Source organism: Nasonia vitripennis (genome assembly GCF_009193385.2).
Source record: "Nasonia vitripennis strain AsymCx chromosome 1 unlocalized genomic scaffold, Nvit_psr_1.1 chr1_random0002, whole genome shotgun sequence".
NCBI classification, from domain to species: Eukaryota; Metazoa; Arthropoda; class Insecta; order Hymenoptera; family Pteromalidae; genus Nasonia; species Nasonia vitripennis.
The window spans coordinates 6,523,650-6,542,168 of NW_022279588.1; the positions used below are offsets into that span (position 1 = coordinate 6,523,650).

General features: G+C 44.7%; 1 protein-coding gene across 1 annotated transcript; it reads right to left on the reverse strand.

Annotated features, from left to right (window-relative positions):
• Positions 1–1,032: 1,032 nt before the first annotated feature.
• On the reverse strand, positions 1,033–3,307 carry LOC107981607. Its single transcript, XM_016987807.1, has 6 exons — positions 3,200–3,307; positions 3,003–3,118; positions 2,357–2,804; positions 2,105–2,283; positions 1,944–2,040; positions 1,033–1,890 (listed from the first exon to the last, which is right to left on the reverse strand). The coding sequence occupies exons 1-6, from the start codon at positions 3,305–3,307 to the stop codon at positions 1,033–1,035; spliced, it is 1,806 nt and encodes a 601-aa protein (XP_016843296.1).
• Positions 3,308–18,519: the final 15,212 nt, after the last annotated feature.

Here is an 18,519-nt window from a genome sequence, read left to right on the forward strand (position 1 = left end):
GGCTCTTTCAGCGATTGGCTATTTTGAGTATTTGGCAAACCACGCAGGTGCCTCACACGAGCAGCAAGGACAGGTCATGGCAGCAGACGATAAAGATATAAGAAGATATAGCAATTGCGCTAATAAGCAGAAAGCAGCTAAAAAGTTGAGAATAAAACACCTTTCGTAGCTAAAGTATGAAGAAATAAGTGACGAAGTCAGTGCTTGGTCAGAAGTCGATAACGTCGGGGTCTTTTACATCTGTTTACGCAGTAATGCTGTTCGATTTCGGTCAATCGTAGAAAAGTTTTTAACGATGGTCTCTCAACGAACCGAAAATAAGGCTGAACAATCTGTGGTATTTATACTGCTGAATATTTCGAGATTAGATGGTAGTCCTAGTATTTTATATGCGAAGATAACGCGCACCACGACTGACATAAGCATACACACAAAGTATGTAGCCGTAAAACTAGAGACCCACGCACATACACCTGAGATGACACATGGATACTATAGTATGGTGATGACTACATAAATAACTGAGCCTGACATTCAAAAGAAAAATACAAAGGAGAAAAGTTCGGAAAAGACAAGTGGTTTGTGCAAGCAATCGCAACTCTTCATCAGACTGGGCCCAGCAGGGTCACAGATCGATTTTACCCAGTCACAAAACCAGGCGCGTGAACATGAGGCAAAAAGACGGAGAGAGAGAGAGAGAGAGAGATCTTTGCTCAAAGTAAAAAAACAATACAATTCGTTGAGATCACATACAAACTAACAAAAACAGAATATAAAAAATATAATTACAGCATTTTAGAAGGTAAAATTGTTTGTCCTACACAGATTAAAAAAATACTATGGTAAAAATACCATCACAAAAAATCACATTTAGTCATATTAAATATCACAATATTAATTATCACAATAAATGTTTCTAACTTTACGCTGTACACGTGAGGTTTGGTCATAGACCTATCTGTATTGCACATTTAGTATCAGAGTACATAATACTGAAAAATGTTTACGGCCCATAGGCCGAGTCAGACTAGATTAAAAACGCAGCACCAGAGGGTTCAGAGTCATCATGATTCGGTGGCCAGCAGATATCGCCGCAGTGCCCCCTTGAAGGAGGGATCGTAGATTTCGCAGGGTACAAGGGAGAGAGTTCCAGAAACGAGCATCCTGGATCTGGAAGGCTCTGGCCCCGGTCTCGGTGTTCACAGTAGGTATGCTTAGTTCCGGAGGAACTCCTCTGCCAGAGGGTCTCGGCTTGTATTTAACGAAAAATGAGGCTAAGTACCCAGGTTCACCGATTCGAATCACCTTGTATAATAAACTAGCCTCAAAGTAGATCCTTTTGGAATCGGTGCGTAGCCATTCTAGACGCCTCCGGTAGGGACTAATATGTTCATCCCTTCTCACCCCGAAGATGAATCTCACACAAGAATTGCTCAGTCTCTGTAACCGTATTAGTTGTTTGTTAGACGCGTCCAGGATAGTCACAGTACAGTAGTCCAAGCGTGGTGGTATGAGTGTCTCGACTAGCCTTCTGCGGAGAGTTTCAGTGGTGCAGCCTCTGATAAACCGCAAGCTATACAGGGCTTTGTTAACTTTTTTCGTTATCGCATCCAATTGCGGTTTCCAAGTTAGTTTACAGTCTAATACAACACCAAGGCTTACGACTGCCTCACTGAAAGGGACGATCACTCCGTCCGGCAACGGAACCCCCGGCAGTTTCCACGACTTAATACCACTAACATTTCTTGTAGAACCAAAAAAAATAGACTTAGTTTTGCCGGAGTTGAGTCGCAGGCCGGAGCTCCCCGCCCAGTCAGAAACCAGCCGCGCCGCTTCAGCCCACCGAGCCACGCCTTCCTTAAAATTATCTTTGCTGGTGTGTAGATAAATCTGAAGGTCGTCCGCGTAAAAAAGATGTTTAATTGTACTACCGCCAAGTATACTCTGTAGGTCGTTAACATAAAGACTAAATAGTAGGGGTCCCAGGACAGATCCCTGTGGAACTCCCAGATTGGTTTCAAGCCATTCTGAGGTACCGTTCTTATTTGAAATTAAGATCTGAGATCGCCCCTATAAATATGATTTGATCCACAGGAGAGCCGACCGTGAGAACCCCAGCCTATTCAGCTTAGATAGTAATTTAGAAGGTGAGATGGTGTCAAAGGCCTTGCTAAAGTCAAACAGCAGCATAAGCGTCACCTTCTTCTTGTCAACGGCCATTCGTATATCGTCGGTCAATTTTAGTAACGCTGTTTGTGTACTGTGGTGTTTACGAAAACCGTCCTGGAAGGGATCCAATATTCGACGTGACAGATAGATACTCCGTGATCTGGGTGTGAGCGATCTTCTCAAGTACCTTTGAGAGGAAGCAGCGCAGAGCAATTGGACGAAAGTCGGTGACATTGGAAGGAGCACTGGTCTTCCTTAGAACAATTAATTGTGCCTGCTTCCAGATACACGGAAAGACTCCCTGAGCGAAGGAGCAGTTAAATAAATTAAGAATAAACTCGCCAATGATTGGGAGGGCCTTGACAACCACCCCGCATGGAACACCGTCGACACCCCTCGCTTGCGAGGAAAAGTGTGAAATAGCAAGGACGACGTCACTCATATTGACTGGACTAAAGGTGAAGCCTTCGTCGCTCGAAAGTAAAATAGTGTCCATTGCATTATCTATGTTTTCGAGGGGTGATGCCGATATTCCCGCGAAGTTCTCATTCAGCTCACCCGGCGTGAAACCGAAAAACTCCTCCTCCTTACGCCCAGGTAGGAGGCCGAGATGACGAATTACCTTCCAAATATTTCTGTTCTCATCAAGAGCGTCTGAGAGTAATTGTCGAAGTAAGGATTAACGCTCTTGAGCAGAACGCATGTCGACCTCATTGGTGAGTCGAAGAGCCTCATCGAAAAGCTCCGCTCTCCTCTTGCGTTCATAGCGCCTGAGTGTTGCATTACATTTATCGACGAGAATCCTCGACCCTGGTCCAGATCAAGGAGCATACTTTTTACGCGGGCAAACCGTTTTCAACGGCGCCAATTCATCAATAGCTAATTTTAGATTATTGTTGAGGATACTTAAAGCACCCTCCAGATCGGTTTCAATGGAATTCATCGCTGTCTAGTCGCAACAAGATAAGAGGTCGACAAGAGTAGATGTATCAATGCTCTTGTAGTCACGGTAACAAAAAGTCTCTTTCACTGGAGTGAGAGTGTAGATGTCTTGCGAGACATCTATGACACAATGCTTGCCGAAGCTAGGCAGCCACTCATTCCTAGAGTCCAGGATCCTTTTATTTTCGTCGGTCATGATTAGGTCAATCTAAGTGTGAGAAGATGAGGTATGATGCGTGGGACCTTGCCGGATTATCTGAAGAGATAACTTCTCAGATAGACGCTTGATGGTGGTAGCGTCATCTGAACCAGATAGTAGGTCTGAGTTCAGATCACCCATAATGATTTTATGACTGAAATCGCCGCATAGGTCCCGCAGGCCACTAAAAAGGTCCGAGTCCTTTTGCATCGGAATTTTCGGAGGTCTGTCGATAAATCCGAGCAATATTGGAGGTGAGTCGCCCCTTTGTACGCTACAGAAAAGGTACTCTGGAGTTCCAGGTTAACCTATACCCAAAGTGTCAGATGAAGCGAGCTTTTTAATTCTCAACCCATTGCGCACAAATAGGGCGACACCGCCTTCATTAACACTACGGTCCTGCCTGATGATCGTATATCCCGCGACGCCAACGAGGCTGTTATCCACAATCGGGCCCAGCCATGTCTCCGCGAAGCCAAAGACGTCGTACAACGGATGCTCCGTCAAGTAATTCCGGACTATCTCAATGCAAGCCCAAATTGAGTTTACATTAAGAAAGCCCGCCCTTAAGCATCTCCTAGCCCTTGGCGCATTGTCGAGAGGCCTTGCCAGTCATGTAGAATGCGCAGCTGACGGCGAGGGCGATGTTGATGATGATGAAGATGGTGACGACTGCAACGATGATGGTGCAGATGTTGCAGACGCCGATGATGGTGACGATGTTGGCTAGGTTGCTGCTGATTTGTTTGTCGGGTCCGGCTCAGGTCCGTACGTAAAGTAGTGTCGGTATTTTCGTCTCTTTTTGTGACAGTCATGTGTGCGGTCTGACGCCGTGTCTGTTTCGAGCCGGACTGACACACCGTGAGAATGGCTTGCAAATCGGCAGCAGACGCAAAAACGTGTGTGCGCTCGCCTCCCCTGCGCCTAGCCAAAAACCTGCCGCCCGCATGCCAGACATATTTGAAGCCCAGTCCCTGTGCAATGGGCCTCAAATTTTTAAAAAGCAAACATTTTTCTTGGGACAACATCTCATTAATAAACACTTTTTGTCCAGTCAGGCAGGCAGCAGCCTTCGGGTCCAGGACACCAGGCCTGACGTTGTCCGTGGTCAGGTAGTTGTTAGCGAGCGCGCATTTCGCTCGCATAACGTCCCTAACGAGCCCCGGACCAGCCAGCCTGGCCACGATTGAGGGTAGAGCACCACGACGCCTCGCCGGATTTGTCGCGTTAATATCGGCCCTCTGAACCCCGTCTGGTCGACGCAGGCGCAAAACTCGAGTATTCAAGATATCGCTCTTTTGCTGAGTAGGGAGGACAGCGCTGAGCAGCGCGAAGGCAGCTAATTCCGAGATTTTCTCGTTGAGTGTGTTGCCATCTTTTAATAAACCATGAATAACGACCTCACACCCCTCAGTGCCTCCGCCTCCCGACCCCGAAGCGCCGCCAGCCGAAGCTGTCTGTGGAGAGAAGCATTTACGTGCTTCCACTACCTTAGCGGCCTTAGTCTCGAGAACATGAGCGCCCGAAGCGAGCAAACCGCAGTCCGAAACAGGCTTCGGAACCGTGTCGGGGTCCCGGCATGCACGATGGACGTTCTCCAGCATTTGTCGCGTATATAGCAACTCGTCCTTACGATTTTTATTTTTATCCAGGAGCAGCTTGTTAGCGTCCAACAATTTGTTAGACGCACTGATGTTATCGGATAGCTGGGTCTCAAGAGCAGAGATACGGGTATTTAATTCCTCCGCACCGACTGTGGTGCCCCCTTCCGCTGGGGCGGAGAAGACACCACGTGGCACCGAACCCATGCTCACAAGAGCCCTTAACTCATCAAGCTGATCCTGGAGCATGTCAAAACGCTGAAAGAAAAGCTCCATCGTGCTTACCGGGATCAGAATATTAGAGAAAACCATGAGGCTACTGTCTCCTAATGGCGCACCCTTCTCGCGAGTCTTCCGCTGGTTCACGTGGGCCAGTTGAGACGAGTCGTCAAGTCGAGGCTTGGGTGTGAGAGGGACAGCGGTCTGCACATTCGGTTTAGATGATTCAGGTGAAGCATGCGCCTGAGAGACCGTGTCCGTCACTCTTGCGCGGCTCCAGTGAGGCAGGCGCCGGGGAGTCGGCGACCTGCATGACAGAGCTATTGTAGCTCAGCTGGCTACTATCGAGCTCCTCCTGCTCGGTATTGGAGCGGAGAGGGGAGCTATTCTTCGTGCCGCTGTTGCCGCGATCACCCGATTGTGTTTTTGCACACGGTGTCGAAGTAGCGAGCCACGTCTGTTGGTGGAGAGAGACGCGAGGTGTTGTAGATTTGCCTCGGAGCACTGGCTTAAGCATGGCACGAACGATCACCTGATGATGATTGCCAGGAGGCGGGGAGGGTTTCTTCTGCGTCAATTTCACATTCTGCTGGGCCGACTTGATGGCAGGCGTCGCCGCGGCAGGCGTGGCGTCATTTTATGAACACAGTATTCAACTGCCATCCCGAACAGCAAGTGTGACATGACGGCAGGTCGTGCACGTGCTTGTTGGTGGCATAGAGTCGTTGCAGACTGAGCAAACCACTGGTGCCATTGCAGTATCCAGTTGGGTAATACTCAAATCTGCGCGCCAGCCTTGACGTCACCACCAAGGAACAGGGATGCCAACGGCCAGGATGGAGATACCGCCGGAATCCCGCCAAGATGCTCCGCAGCGCTCCTAACCTTTCCAGAACACTGTTGATATTACTAAAGTTGCAACTTATTGTAATAAACAATAGCTAGAATTATTATTAACGCGATAACAACATCGATATTCGCCGCTTATTTCGTGTAAAGGCGCTAAACCGGCAGGCTGCTATAAATTCGGTAGTCATGAAAGAGTAGTCATAATAATACAATTAATGAAAATTGGCAACGAACGAAGTACGGTAAATAAATAATAGCCCAAATTAACCGTGTGCTGAGCACAATGCCGTCATATCCGGGTCATGGAGCAGGGGTACCTGGACGTCACGCGTGGCCCATTCCCAGCAGTCTCGGTGCCGTCATTCGGCCGACATCATGTTATCGGGGTGTGTCACAAAGGCATTTTTTCCGTTCGACGTGTAGCATCACAATTCTAGTTGTGGCTTACTATATTTGTTATAATTTTATTCAAAGGTGTATCACAGATACGATATCTAATTCCAAATAGTGACCAAAAAATAACCATTATTGCACCCCGGGTAATTTATTATTTGGCCAAGAGAATATTATTTTTTCCGGCATTACTAAACGGGTTACCCCGAGATCTTGAATTAAGAAAAAAATTGTCGAAAATGACCGTCCCTATAAAAAATGCGAGTTATTTTAAATAGAATGGAACTCTTCAATAATGCCTTTGAAACGAGAATTTTCAGTTTTTTTCAGATTTTCTTATTTTAGACGATTTTTATCCTATTTTAAATTGCTCATAGTCGTCATACTTTATTTCCAGCTGTCATTTCTTTTCGCGCACCTCCTGAGAACGATACTTGGCGTTTCCCTGTGATACGTTTTCTGAGCGCATGTCCCGTTGTAGCTTAAAACAGGCTTTCCGAGTATGCCCTTTTATCTCGCAATATAAACATGTTGGCCTGAATGTGCTTTGATAATTTTTTCGTAATTAATAATATTAGGTATTAAATTTTCAGTGCCACTGGGTCTCGAATTTTTCATGATTCTTCGATTAAAAGTTTTGATTACTGCGCGTGAGGGTCTGTAACACCCCGTACAAGCTCCGTAAAAAAATATGAAAAATAAAAAATAAAAACTAAAATTTATTTATTAACATTTGTAGATGATACGCGAGTATCTTACATTCCCTCACTTGCAATATAAAAACCCCTCGCCACAGCTGACAGCAGAACACCAGCGAGAAAACGGCGGGTTGTCTGCGGGCATCGCTGCTGCGAAAATATCTCAAACACAAGAGCTTTTTTAGGTAGTATGTCGCGTTAAGGGCTCGCGCAATCTCGCCTCACAAAATGCAAGCTCTTTTTTGCACCGAACGAAACACGTGTTTCGTGCGGCGTGACTGTGCGAGCCCTTTGCGCGACACGCCACCCAGAAGAGCTCGCTTGATCGCTCGATCTTGGCTGCTGAGACGCCCGCGGACGATAGCCCGCCAGCAACTTACGCCTTGAGTAGGTAAAACACTTAGAATATTTTCGAATATTTCACAAACTTATAAAATTTCTGTATCTCAAAATACTTATAAATTCGTCGAATCAAAACTAATAACGCAACTAATGCATATCAGTTGAGAACTTAAAATAATTTCGAATCTTCTGTATACTTAGAAAAATCGTAATCTAAAGACAATAACGCATAATAACGCGTATTGTCTTATAACTGTATTGTATAATCAAAGCAAACATACAAAATTCTCTGTTATAAACGATATTGCAATTTACCCAATATTCTATTTAACACACTTATTTTGGTTATTGAAAAGAAATAACAAACTTTTATTATTAAATTAACTTTCCACTACCTGGTATCCCGGACCTATCACATATTATAAGTATATACTATATTATATAGAATCAAATTTCTATTTGTAATCTGCTGTCAGAATTCAGACGCAGATCAGTAAATGATCATTGCTCTTCTCAAAAAACTAAAATCTTATACGCGCACAAGACCAAAAAGAGTCGTGACCGTTTCAGGTCCTCGGTCCCTCTAAGAGTCTTGAGTGTCGTTCTGTCTCTGCAGATGTAGAGCAAAATGTTGGCAGTTAAAAGCCACGTGTCTGATTTTTTCACAAAATCCGCATTTCATTAAATTTTGTTCGAGATCAACTAAATGTACTTTTTGCGTTTCTCTATTTCTTGACTTGGTGTCAGCAATTCGTAGTCATTGATAGTACAACCCGCGTATTTGCACTCTATCTCGATTGCTCGCTCGCGAGCTTTGTTTAATGTTTCAAGTATACCCATACGCTCTCGGATTTCCTAGCGCAGTCCTCTCTTAAAAAATGGTATGCAACCTCTCTCAAGATCCTCTAAGAATGTTTATCGGTTTGTAATTTGGCCTTCTCGTTGAGCCGCGGCTGTAATTTATGTTCTTATTCCCAAATTTTATTCAAAAATACGATTAATGACTCATTAGTTTTGTTTCATCTTTGCTAAGTCGCCAGACCAGTCATGATAAGTTTTTGCCAAGCCATAAATATTTTCAAAGAATTTAATCACGTCATTGACTTTTGAAAAGGTTCGTCCTCGCGTACTATTTAACGCGTCCTTAGATAAGCGCATTAGTATGAATTTAGCTAATTTACCTTTGAGGGTACTGGGTAGTAATTCTTTTGCTCTTCTACATCCGTCGAGGAAAAGCGAAAGTGAAACATTCTGTTAAATCGTGAGATTAAGTCTAACATATTTGAGACAAACATGCGACAAACTTGTATAGTTTCCGTCATTTTTCCTGTTTAGGCATTCGCCTCGTATAAAGAGTTTCAAAAAAACGTCTTATACCCAGGGCGAATGCCTATTGGATTTGACCAAAAATATGTTTTTTTCAATTCTTTCTGAGCCATTATTTACAAAAAGGTTTTTTCATAAAAGTATTCTGGCTATTTTGTAGAAAATTAAATTCTGAACAAATTCACAGTGTTTAAAAATTCTAAATACCCAATTGAAAAAAGTCTTTCTAGTAGCGAAGCCTCATTCTTCAAAAATTGACTTTCCATCCGTGCGCAGCACCTGATGTTCATAAGAAGTTACCTTTTATTACACAACATACTTGCTCAAAACAACTTTTTTCAGTCAAATTCACTATTGAGACGGCAGGCCCAGCCCGGGGGATAAGAGAACAGCAACAGATAACTTGCCTGGCGTAAGCAAGTTACCGACCGAGTGGCGCTAGTAGCTACATGTAAATAGTCTACCTAAGCGCTGGTAGATGGCGTGCGCGCAGATAACACATGAGAGAGGGAGCATCTCAGGTATATAAGGAGCCCCGGAGCCAGCAACGAGCATTCATGATCTGGCTCTCAACTGAGCAACGTGCGAATGGTAGTACTCGCTGCTTGCTCCGGACTCCACCATACCCAGTAGTCCATGAGCCCCAGGCTCTCAAAGAGTATGTGTGCAGTCCACTCCCTTTCCTTGTAGACTGAGATCCAGCATCGCTTATAATTGAATATTGAATGATTAAATAAATAAATGAAAGACATTTAAAACATATAAACTATTTCAACCCTTGTTTAGCATTACCCACTCCCATCCCCCCATCAGTTGTGTCACCGGTGTAGGATGGTAGTACCCTGCATTTAGATGGCGCATCTGGTTCTAGACTCATGGTGAGATGCTAGTACCTCACACATCAGTCCAATAGCTGCGTGGTTTACCTAAGTGTGCGGGATATGCGTAGTGGGAATACCCTACTTATCTCCCTCTACACACGAGCAGCTCTCCTCTGGTGGCTCGGCCATTACAGAGGATAGGAAGGTCTTTTGTCCACTCAATAGATATTACCGGGTGGATCAAAGACTGCTATCGCTGTTCGAATGTGCTTCTCTCCCGCTTTACTAACCTCGGGTCTCGAATCCTTCGCGTTCGCGTATTAACCCTTCGCGGACCGTTTCACTATGTATATTAAATATACTATATTCTACATGATCACCGTGTATATGCGTCTTTTTAGACATACTTTTGTAGACCAATAAAGGTAGAAAGTGACATTTCTTCACTATACCCATACTAAATTCTTGAAAAACTAAACTTTTTACACTTGCTTCTATGAAATACTTATACAATGACTAGATATGTTCAATATACTATATTCTAAACCATCACAGAGCATATGTATATCTATATATACGTATATTTGATATTTTATCCCTCTGCATAACCTTAAATCTTAAGAAAATATGAATTGTTTTCACTCTAACCATTAAACACATGCACTGTAACTGTATATTATCATACTCACTCATTAATTTTTATACAAAGTGACCTTATATTACACTTCATACTTTCTTGAACGAACTTTTTGCACTTACACTCACTATGTATGTGGCGGTCACCACGACGTGGCGAGTGCGAGGGGAGCTTGGAAGCTTAGTCACTTTCATGAATCAGTCACGGACTAGCCGCCGGTGCGTACAGACCTAGTCATCTTGTACATAGTTTAATATAATCTAGTCACGATCAGCACTCAGTATTATCTTTATTCTCTGTACCCTGTCTGTTCGTCCTTTCTTACCTTATCTCCTATCAGGGAGCGTAGAAGAAGAGATGCAATCATCAAATCTTTAAAGAGGTGACTCCAACTTCGAATATTCGCAATGCGCGAGTCATCGCGCGGCGCCATTTTCGACGCCACGCCATTTTGCGAAGCCTTGATCGCAAGCTCGCTCTCTTCAGAACTCGCCTCGGCTTTCTCTCCTGGCGGCCAGCAGCCTTCGCTCACTTCAAGCTTTTAGCTCTTATTTCGGTCTTTACACTGACAAACCTTCGTCTCTTCGCGCGGCCCTTTTCAGCCGCGCGATGACGCTTTTTATCCTTTCGGACATCGCGTTTCGCGCCGGCCCCTTTACAGCCACGCGACGACGTTTTTATCACTTTGACAATTTCACGTCGCGTATCGGTCATTTTTAGCCCGCGCCGACGTTTTTAACCGCGCTGCGGCCCACGCACAGCTGCAGAGGATGACTCTCACTGGCTTATCTACAGCCAATGAGACGCACAAAACAACGCAAAACAACGCAGCGGCAACACAACATCAGCGAGCATCGACGCCGGACGCCGCGCCAGCTAGCATCATCGCGCGGACCCCCGACGCGGCTTTAGCCATCAGCAACGCACGGACGCCGGACGTTGCGTCAGCCAGCAACAGCAGCAACAACACCAGCGGCGCAGCTAGCCTTGCACGCCACGGCCATCTTTACCGTCTCCGGCGCCTCACAGCTTCACCACTAAGGCAAGGGCAAAGTTGCTCCTCCCGTCGTGCCCTTGCGAAACCTGTCGCTTGGCGCCAGGAACGCCGTCGCGTCGCGCAGAGCCGCCATTTCGCGTCGCTTGCCCACCTCGCTGGCTCGCTGGCGCCAGCCATTGCTGAGTCGCGCACCACATTACGCGCCGCGCGACGCGCCAACAGCATCGGCAAAGTCATCTCAATCATCATCATCGGCAACAACACTGCCAGCGCGTCGATGCCGCGTCCACCGTCATCACGGACAGGCTTCTCGAGGCTCAACAACGCCAACCGCAGCATCATCAGCAGCCTCGCAGCCCGGACGCCAGCATCGCTGACATACGACGTTGCTTTACGCTGACACCAGCCATTTTCAGCCGCTCCAGCAACGCGCCAGCTCGCGCTGCAGCCGCGGCATGTCGCATGCGCCTCACTCTCACACTTCATCGCGTCGAGCTGCGTCATGTCGCGCGGGCGCCCCACTTTCGCGCCTTTTTGCGTCTCGCACGGCACAGCGAGCAGTCACACGCCTCGTTCGCAACGACAGACGCCGCGCTCGTAGCGACAGACGCCGCGCTCGTAGCGACAGACGCCGCGCAGTCCAGCACATCGTTGGGCCAACAACTCGCTGACGACGACGCCGACAATCGCCGACGAACTCATCGCTCCGGACCCTGCAGCCATCGCCAGCAGCCGATCGCCGTCCCTGCCAGCAGCGGAGCATCCTCTCGACGTCGACGCAGCATAGCTAATCGTCGACCTGGCAGAAGCAGTCCACCACGTAGCGTCATCTTCAACCACATTCTGTAACGATGTGGATTTTCGGGGGAAATCCAGGCGTGAGATTATGCCATTCACTCGTTATATTGGTTTCAATATCGCCCGACCATATTTATTAAACGGGTGCCAGGTCGAATGAATTTAACTTTAAATAAAATTCACTAACACGTTGCCAGCTATTGGAAACTTTTTATCCCTGGGAGATTTGGCCGTGGATAAAGCCGGGAGAAAAATTATGACAATTTATTTTAATACACTGAAATCACAATTCTTTTATTTTTAACTGACTATGTGGTTCACAGCGAAACGTCGGCTGATATTCGGCGGCAAAATTACATTCGTGCGATACACTTTCACAACAAACTAACCTCTCGACGGATAAATACGATGGCTTCGCGACTAGAGCAAATCTAATACCCGGCAGTACGGCTATGAAATAGGCATGCGGATACCTCAACTTTCTCGGCAAAAACAGCTCTTCCTCTCGTACTGGTGATGTCTAGTTCTCTGAAAATTCCATCGCGAACAACAGAAAAAAAAATACTTTTACTCTCGGCACTACCGAGGGGTCTCTTCTAGGCAGTGATTCGAAACCTAAATGAATTCATTCTCGCGACAGAGTTAGCCACGAGGTTCTTGTTCACACACTTGCGCATTACATATTTTATTACGTTATCCTTATTTTATGCGTTTTCTGGCAGAACATTTTGCTCAGAAACACACTCTTGCGAGTCGGTATCACTCCTCCATTCAGTACATAATTTTCTATTTGCAAATTACATTATCTCATTCTGGCTAAATAATTCGCATACTCATACGACTCTCTCACACACACACACGCTCGGCTTATCAGTGAGCTGCGAGCAGGTCCGCACGACGCGGTTTTACCCCTCCCAGCGTTCGCTCTCTTTCTCGCTCACGCTGGTGCGGTGCTGTGCTGAGGTCTTCTCAGTAGTGCGTGCGTGAAGGCTGGCGGGAGTGTAGTAGTGAAGCTGGCGGCGAAGCTACGCAGTATAGCGCAGCTTGGTCTGCTACTCTCTCTCTCTCTCTGCTGAGATCTGGAAAGAGCTGGAGAAACTTGGAATTTCTGCCACCAAGGCCCCCTTACCATCTAGATTCACCACAGATGAACTCAACACGCATTTCAGCGCGATCTCAAATGATCCGCTGGCTCCTGCTGTTGAGGACTATCTTGTTACCCTGGAAAGTCTTGACCTCCCGGAACATTTCGAATTCAAACCTATAACGGAATCGGACGTGTTGGCTGCGGTATCGCACTTTGACACTCAGGCCAGGGGGAGCGACGGCATCCCACAGGTTGTCATCTCAAAAGCTTTGCCGGTTCTTGCTCCCTTACTAAGTCATATTTTCAACCTGTCCCTTAGCGAACCCTGCTTCCCATCTGCCTGGAAAATGTCACTTGTGCGCGCACTCAACAAAGTCAGCTCACCAACAGCCCTGACTGATTACCGTCCGATTTCACTTCTCTGCTTTCTCTCCAAGGCTCTGGAGTGGCTAGTGCATAGGCAAGTCTCAGAATACCTTGAATCAAGGCTATTACTAGATAACCTTCAAACAGGCTTCCGCACTGGTCACAGCACTCAGTCTGGCCTAATTAAGCTAACTGATGATGCCAGAGCTGGGATAAACAAAAAGAAAGTAACACTACTCCTTCTCTTTGACTTTAGCAAGGCGCTTGACACTGTGTGTCACGTCAGGCTCCTGAGAAAGCTATCCACCTTCGGCTTCTCAAAGCAAATCATCCGCTGGTTTGCCTCCTACCTCTCTGGTAGAGAGCAGGCCGTCGTTGGTGACAATAACGAACGTTCTTCTCCTCGGCGTCTCAACATCGGCGTTCCGCAGGGGTCCGTTCTGGGTCCACTGCTGTTTGCATTGTACATCAATGACATCGGTTTCTGCCTTGATACCGATGTTTTCCATCTCATCTACGCGGATGACTTGCAAATTTACAGTCAATGCCACATCGAAGAGCTCGATTCTTTATCAAACAAGATGAGTGCCAATGCTGAGAGGATTACTGGTTGGGCTGCACAGAATAAGCTAAAACTTAATGTTGCTAAAACTAAAGCAATTGTCCTGGGCTCTCCCTACTACATAAACGCATTACCCTCAACAGCTAACACTTTCATTAACATAGGGGGTGCCCAGGTCAGCTTTGAATCTTCCGTGCGTAATCTGGGATTGGTGCTCGACTCTAAGCTTACGTGGAGGGAGCATATTACACAAGTGTGTAAGCGTGCTCACACACTAATGTACAGGCTTTACTTTTTCAGGAAAAGCACCAATCTCAGGTTGCGCAAGCACTTAGTGCAGGCCCTCCTGTTTCCTCTTATAGACTACTGTTCCCTCGTATACTGTGACCTGACGCAGGAACTCGACCTAAAACTTCAGAGGCTCGTGAATACAGGAATTCGGTACATCTATGGTGTAAGAAGAGATGAGCACATTTCCCCATATAGGCGGGAGTTGCAGTGGCTAACCACTGCCGGACGCAGGAAGTATTTCACTGTTTGTTTCCTAAGAAAAATGTTCAACACAGCCGTACCATCATACGTACTGGCATACTTTGACTTCCGCGTGACACTTCGGCCTGTTAGGGGGGAGGTGATACCTCTGGATATTCCGACATTCGCGACGGAGACGCTGAGGAACTCGTTTCATATCAGCGCCTCATACCTATGGAACAACCTACCATCTAACATTCGTAACACTACATCTGTCTCAGGTTTCAAGAGACTAGCTAAAGAGCACTTTCTTGAGCTTGAAAACACAAACACTTGAATTCGCTTGTACACATTCACTCAAACGCAAACACACACACACGCCTGTACACACTCACGCAAACGCACACACTCACACACTCTCGCTTGACCCATCTTCACATTATCATACTTTCACAATACACATTTTTGCTGTACTACTATTGCTGCTGTATACAATTTATCGTACAACATATTGTACGTCAAATAAATCTAATCTAATCTAATCGAATCTCTCTCTCTCTCTTTCTTTCTTTCCGACGGCTAGTGGCAAGCATCCGACTGCTATTTCTCTCTCTTCTTTCTACAAACAGATTTCCAATTCTATTAGTACCAACTCATAGAGTGGTACAGCCCCGGTAGAGAGTAGTATGAGAGAGAAAGAGAGAGAGAGAGAGAGAGAGAGAGAGAGAGAGAGAGAGAGAGAGATTTCTACTTCGACGGCCACCTTGTCGCAATCCTCAAAACCGACGTCTTGGCACATCCCGGTACCCGAGGATGCTCAGCGAAGGACGCCTTTCAACGCTGTCAACCCAGGGCTCCGGGTCGGCGGCCTCAACTACATCGACAACTTCGCTAAGGGCAGCCCTGAGGGTGAGTTCTCACCCCTTAGGCCCTTACGCCAACGACACCTGGACGCTGCGCAACAACCTTCGGACGAGGACACTGCACCCCAGGCGGATATTCTATTTTTTTTATTTTTTATCCCAACATCACCGGCCATAGGCTTCTGCGAAAATATTTCTGGGCCCAAGTCTATTTAGCCAATAATGACCTGGCGACTCTAGCCCATTACCACCATCATCATCGCAGCCTCGCTTCATCCAAGCTCAGCAGCCCTTATCAGCACAGGAGCCACAGGCTTCCTTCTAGGCAGGGCCCCCTTGACAGGAAACTCATCATCATTTCTCGGGAAGTCCGCCCTTGTCACTAGTAGGGGAGTAGCTGTGGCGGTCCCCTCCTACTACCACATGCGGCCCGATGGTGTGAACAGACCTAGTCATCTTGTACATAGTTTAATATAATCTAGTTACAATCAGCACTCAGTATTATCTTTATTCACTGTACCCTGTCCGTTCGTCCTTTCCTACCTTATCTCTTATCAGGAAGCGTAGAAGAAGAGATGCAATCATCAAACCTCTAAATATATACTGAATATCGACGGTGGAGAATGAGAAGAAGCTAGTCCAGAAAATCGCTTCGAAAAGCAGCTACTCCAGAAAATTTCTTCAGGAGGCAGCTACTCTAGAAGAAGTCTCGGAAAGCAGCTATTCCAGAAAACGCGCCAGAAAGCATCTGCTCTAAAAAACGCGTCAAAAAGCAGCTTGTCCAGAAAGCGAGTTAGAAAGCAGATAGTATAGCAGATAGATAGACGAACAACCAGATTTATTTTTCGAGTAGCAACAAGCAGCTACTTCAAAGCTAGTTTAAAAACGAGACAATTCAACGCGCGAGTGAATAAGTAGCCATCCCAGACAGCTTGAAAGTATTCGATTAGGCAGGAATTGATAGTGTTGAAGTGCGAGGGGCTGCTCACACGCGCCGTAAGGGATGGGACACTTTTTACGTGCTGTTCTTAACCGGCAATCTCATTGTTTCTTTCGCGAGATAGAATCTTGAAACGTGATTCTATTACACTTTAGAACGGTGCGTGATGAGTACTTTTTGCAGGGAGCAACAGCTACATCCACTTGGTCATCATCCCTTATTTTGGGGGTGATAATTATAAAACGAGGCTTTAAAATAATTAAAAAAAAAAGTGAAAAAATATTCGCAGGTGGTTTTCGAGTCCTTTCAATCTTTACAACCGTGCTGCCATTTTAAGGGTGGAAATAGGGTTGCGGGGGTGAATAGGTCTAAAAAAATTGCCAGATGAAAATTATTTTATTTTTGATCCATAAATGGGGTGACTTTTGATCATTATTATACGTCACAGCCATACTTTTTTGTACAAGCGAAGTCACTGGCGAGATAAGTAATTTTTTTTGTAATCTATTTGATAAAAATTCTATTTTTTAGGAACGAACGCGACAAGAAACTTTTACGAAAAAAAGTATATTCATGTCTATAGTGAAAAACGCTTTACTGAGGAGCTATGAATTAACTAATTTGTGCTGAAAACCCAAAAATTGCCAAAATGTGGATATATATATATATATATACTAGTGGGGCTTCGCCCCCCTGCTCGCTTTGCTCGTAAACCCCCCGTTTTAGTTTTTGTGTGATTTTTATTTTTAAAATGTTATTTTCATGATCTGATGATTACGCTCTAGTTGGTTAAAAACGATCTTATTGTATTATATCAAATTTGTAGATCATAAAAATGTCAAGAATTTAATGTTTGTCAAAAAAGAGAAAATCAAAAGAAAAAAAAGTAAAAGTACTGAATTAACGCCAAACTTCTACTGCTAATGACATTTGACATATTTATTTTTTTTTTCATTTTTTCGGAAATCGTTTTAAAATTAATTTTTATTCTTCCCATTTTCGATTATATGTTACAATTATAAATAAATCTGGTCCGCCACTTTTTCTTATAATAACCATTGCGACGTTGTTGTATGACCTGTGCCCTCTTATATATGTTGATGATTGATCTCTTTGTTTTCACGTAGCATAATGAGGAAAAAAATCTATTTTTCATTTTATTAATGTGTTTTAGTTTCATAGCGATTCTTTAATTTAGTTTTTTGTGATAATTTTATAGAAGAGTTATTAAAAATAGTAAATGTGTACCTAAAAGTGAATAATATTTTCTATCTTTTTACCGCACATAATTTAGATTACAGTTCATCGTTATTTTTTTATGCACAAAAAGTGAATTTTTTTTGAACCACTATAACTCGCTCAATATGCTGTATAAGTTCTGCAAAAATCATGATTGTTATAAATAATATTTACTGCGTAAATATTAAGTTATTTCAATAATTATTTCCTGAGAAAAAACTCAATTATTGAAAAATAAAGTATTTGTTTCCTACCTAGGGAAGCTTTGCATTTTACGGACCAAGTTAATTAAAGAAAGAAGGCTTCAATCATATTAAAAATTTGGATCCGGACGTATTTTCTTGTTATCTTAATTCTTATTTTTATATGAATTTATCGATCTCTGCAAGTTACATATACTTCTTAAATCTTTACTTGTCGCTGCTCATTAGCTTTATTCGATTTATTTTTTGTCAATATTTTTTCGAAAACTTAAGGTTAAATCTTAAAACCACGAAATTCCAAAAACCACGGAACGCTCCACCTAGATCACGTCATCGGCCACCCTGTACACCTAGACACTGCCCTCGAATGATTTTTACACCTAGACACCAAAAACGACGGAGCGCTCCACCTAGACCTCGTCATCGGCCATCCTGTAACTTTAGACACCTTTCTCGAATGATTTTTACACCTAAACACAAGAAACCACAAAGCGCGCCACCTAGACCTTCTCACCGGCCACCTTGTACACGTAGACAGTTTGGCCCCATCACGTCAGGGTCAAGGTAAGTTGGAGGTCAAATTAAGAAGAAACGGTTAAAAAAAATTAAAATGCCATATATATATATATATATGTTTTTTAGATCGCTGAATCCGAATCCGGGGTCAGTTTGGCCCTATCACGTCAGGGTCAAGGCCAGTTCAAGGTTAAACTGAGAAGAAACAGTTTAAACCGGTAAAAATGTTATATAAAACTTTCCAAAAATGGAAAAAGATACCAAAAATTGTAAAAAGTCTT

Excerpts from the sequence above, each read along its gene's own strand:
- LOC107981607 (XM_016987807.1), bottom strand. The coding sequence starts at position 3,307 with ATGACCGACGAAAATAAAAGGATCCTGGACTCTAGGAATGAGTGGCTG. Across the intron at positions 3,119-3,199 it reads ACATCTACACTCTCACTCCA|ACAGCGATGAATTCCATTGA; the intron begins GTGAAAGAGACT and ends TGTTGCGACTAG. Across the intron at positions 2,805-3,002 it reads ACGGTTTGCCCGCGTAAAAA|AAATATTTGGAAGGTAATTC; the intron begins GTATGCTCCTTG and ends TGATGAGAACAG.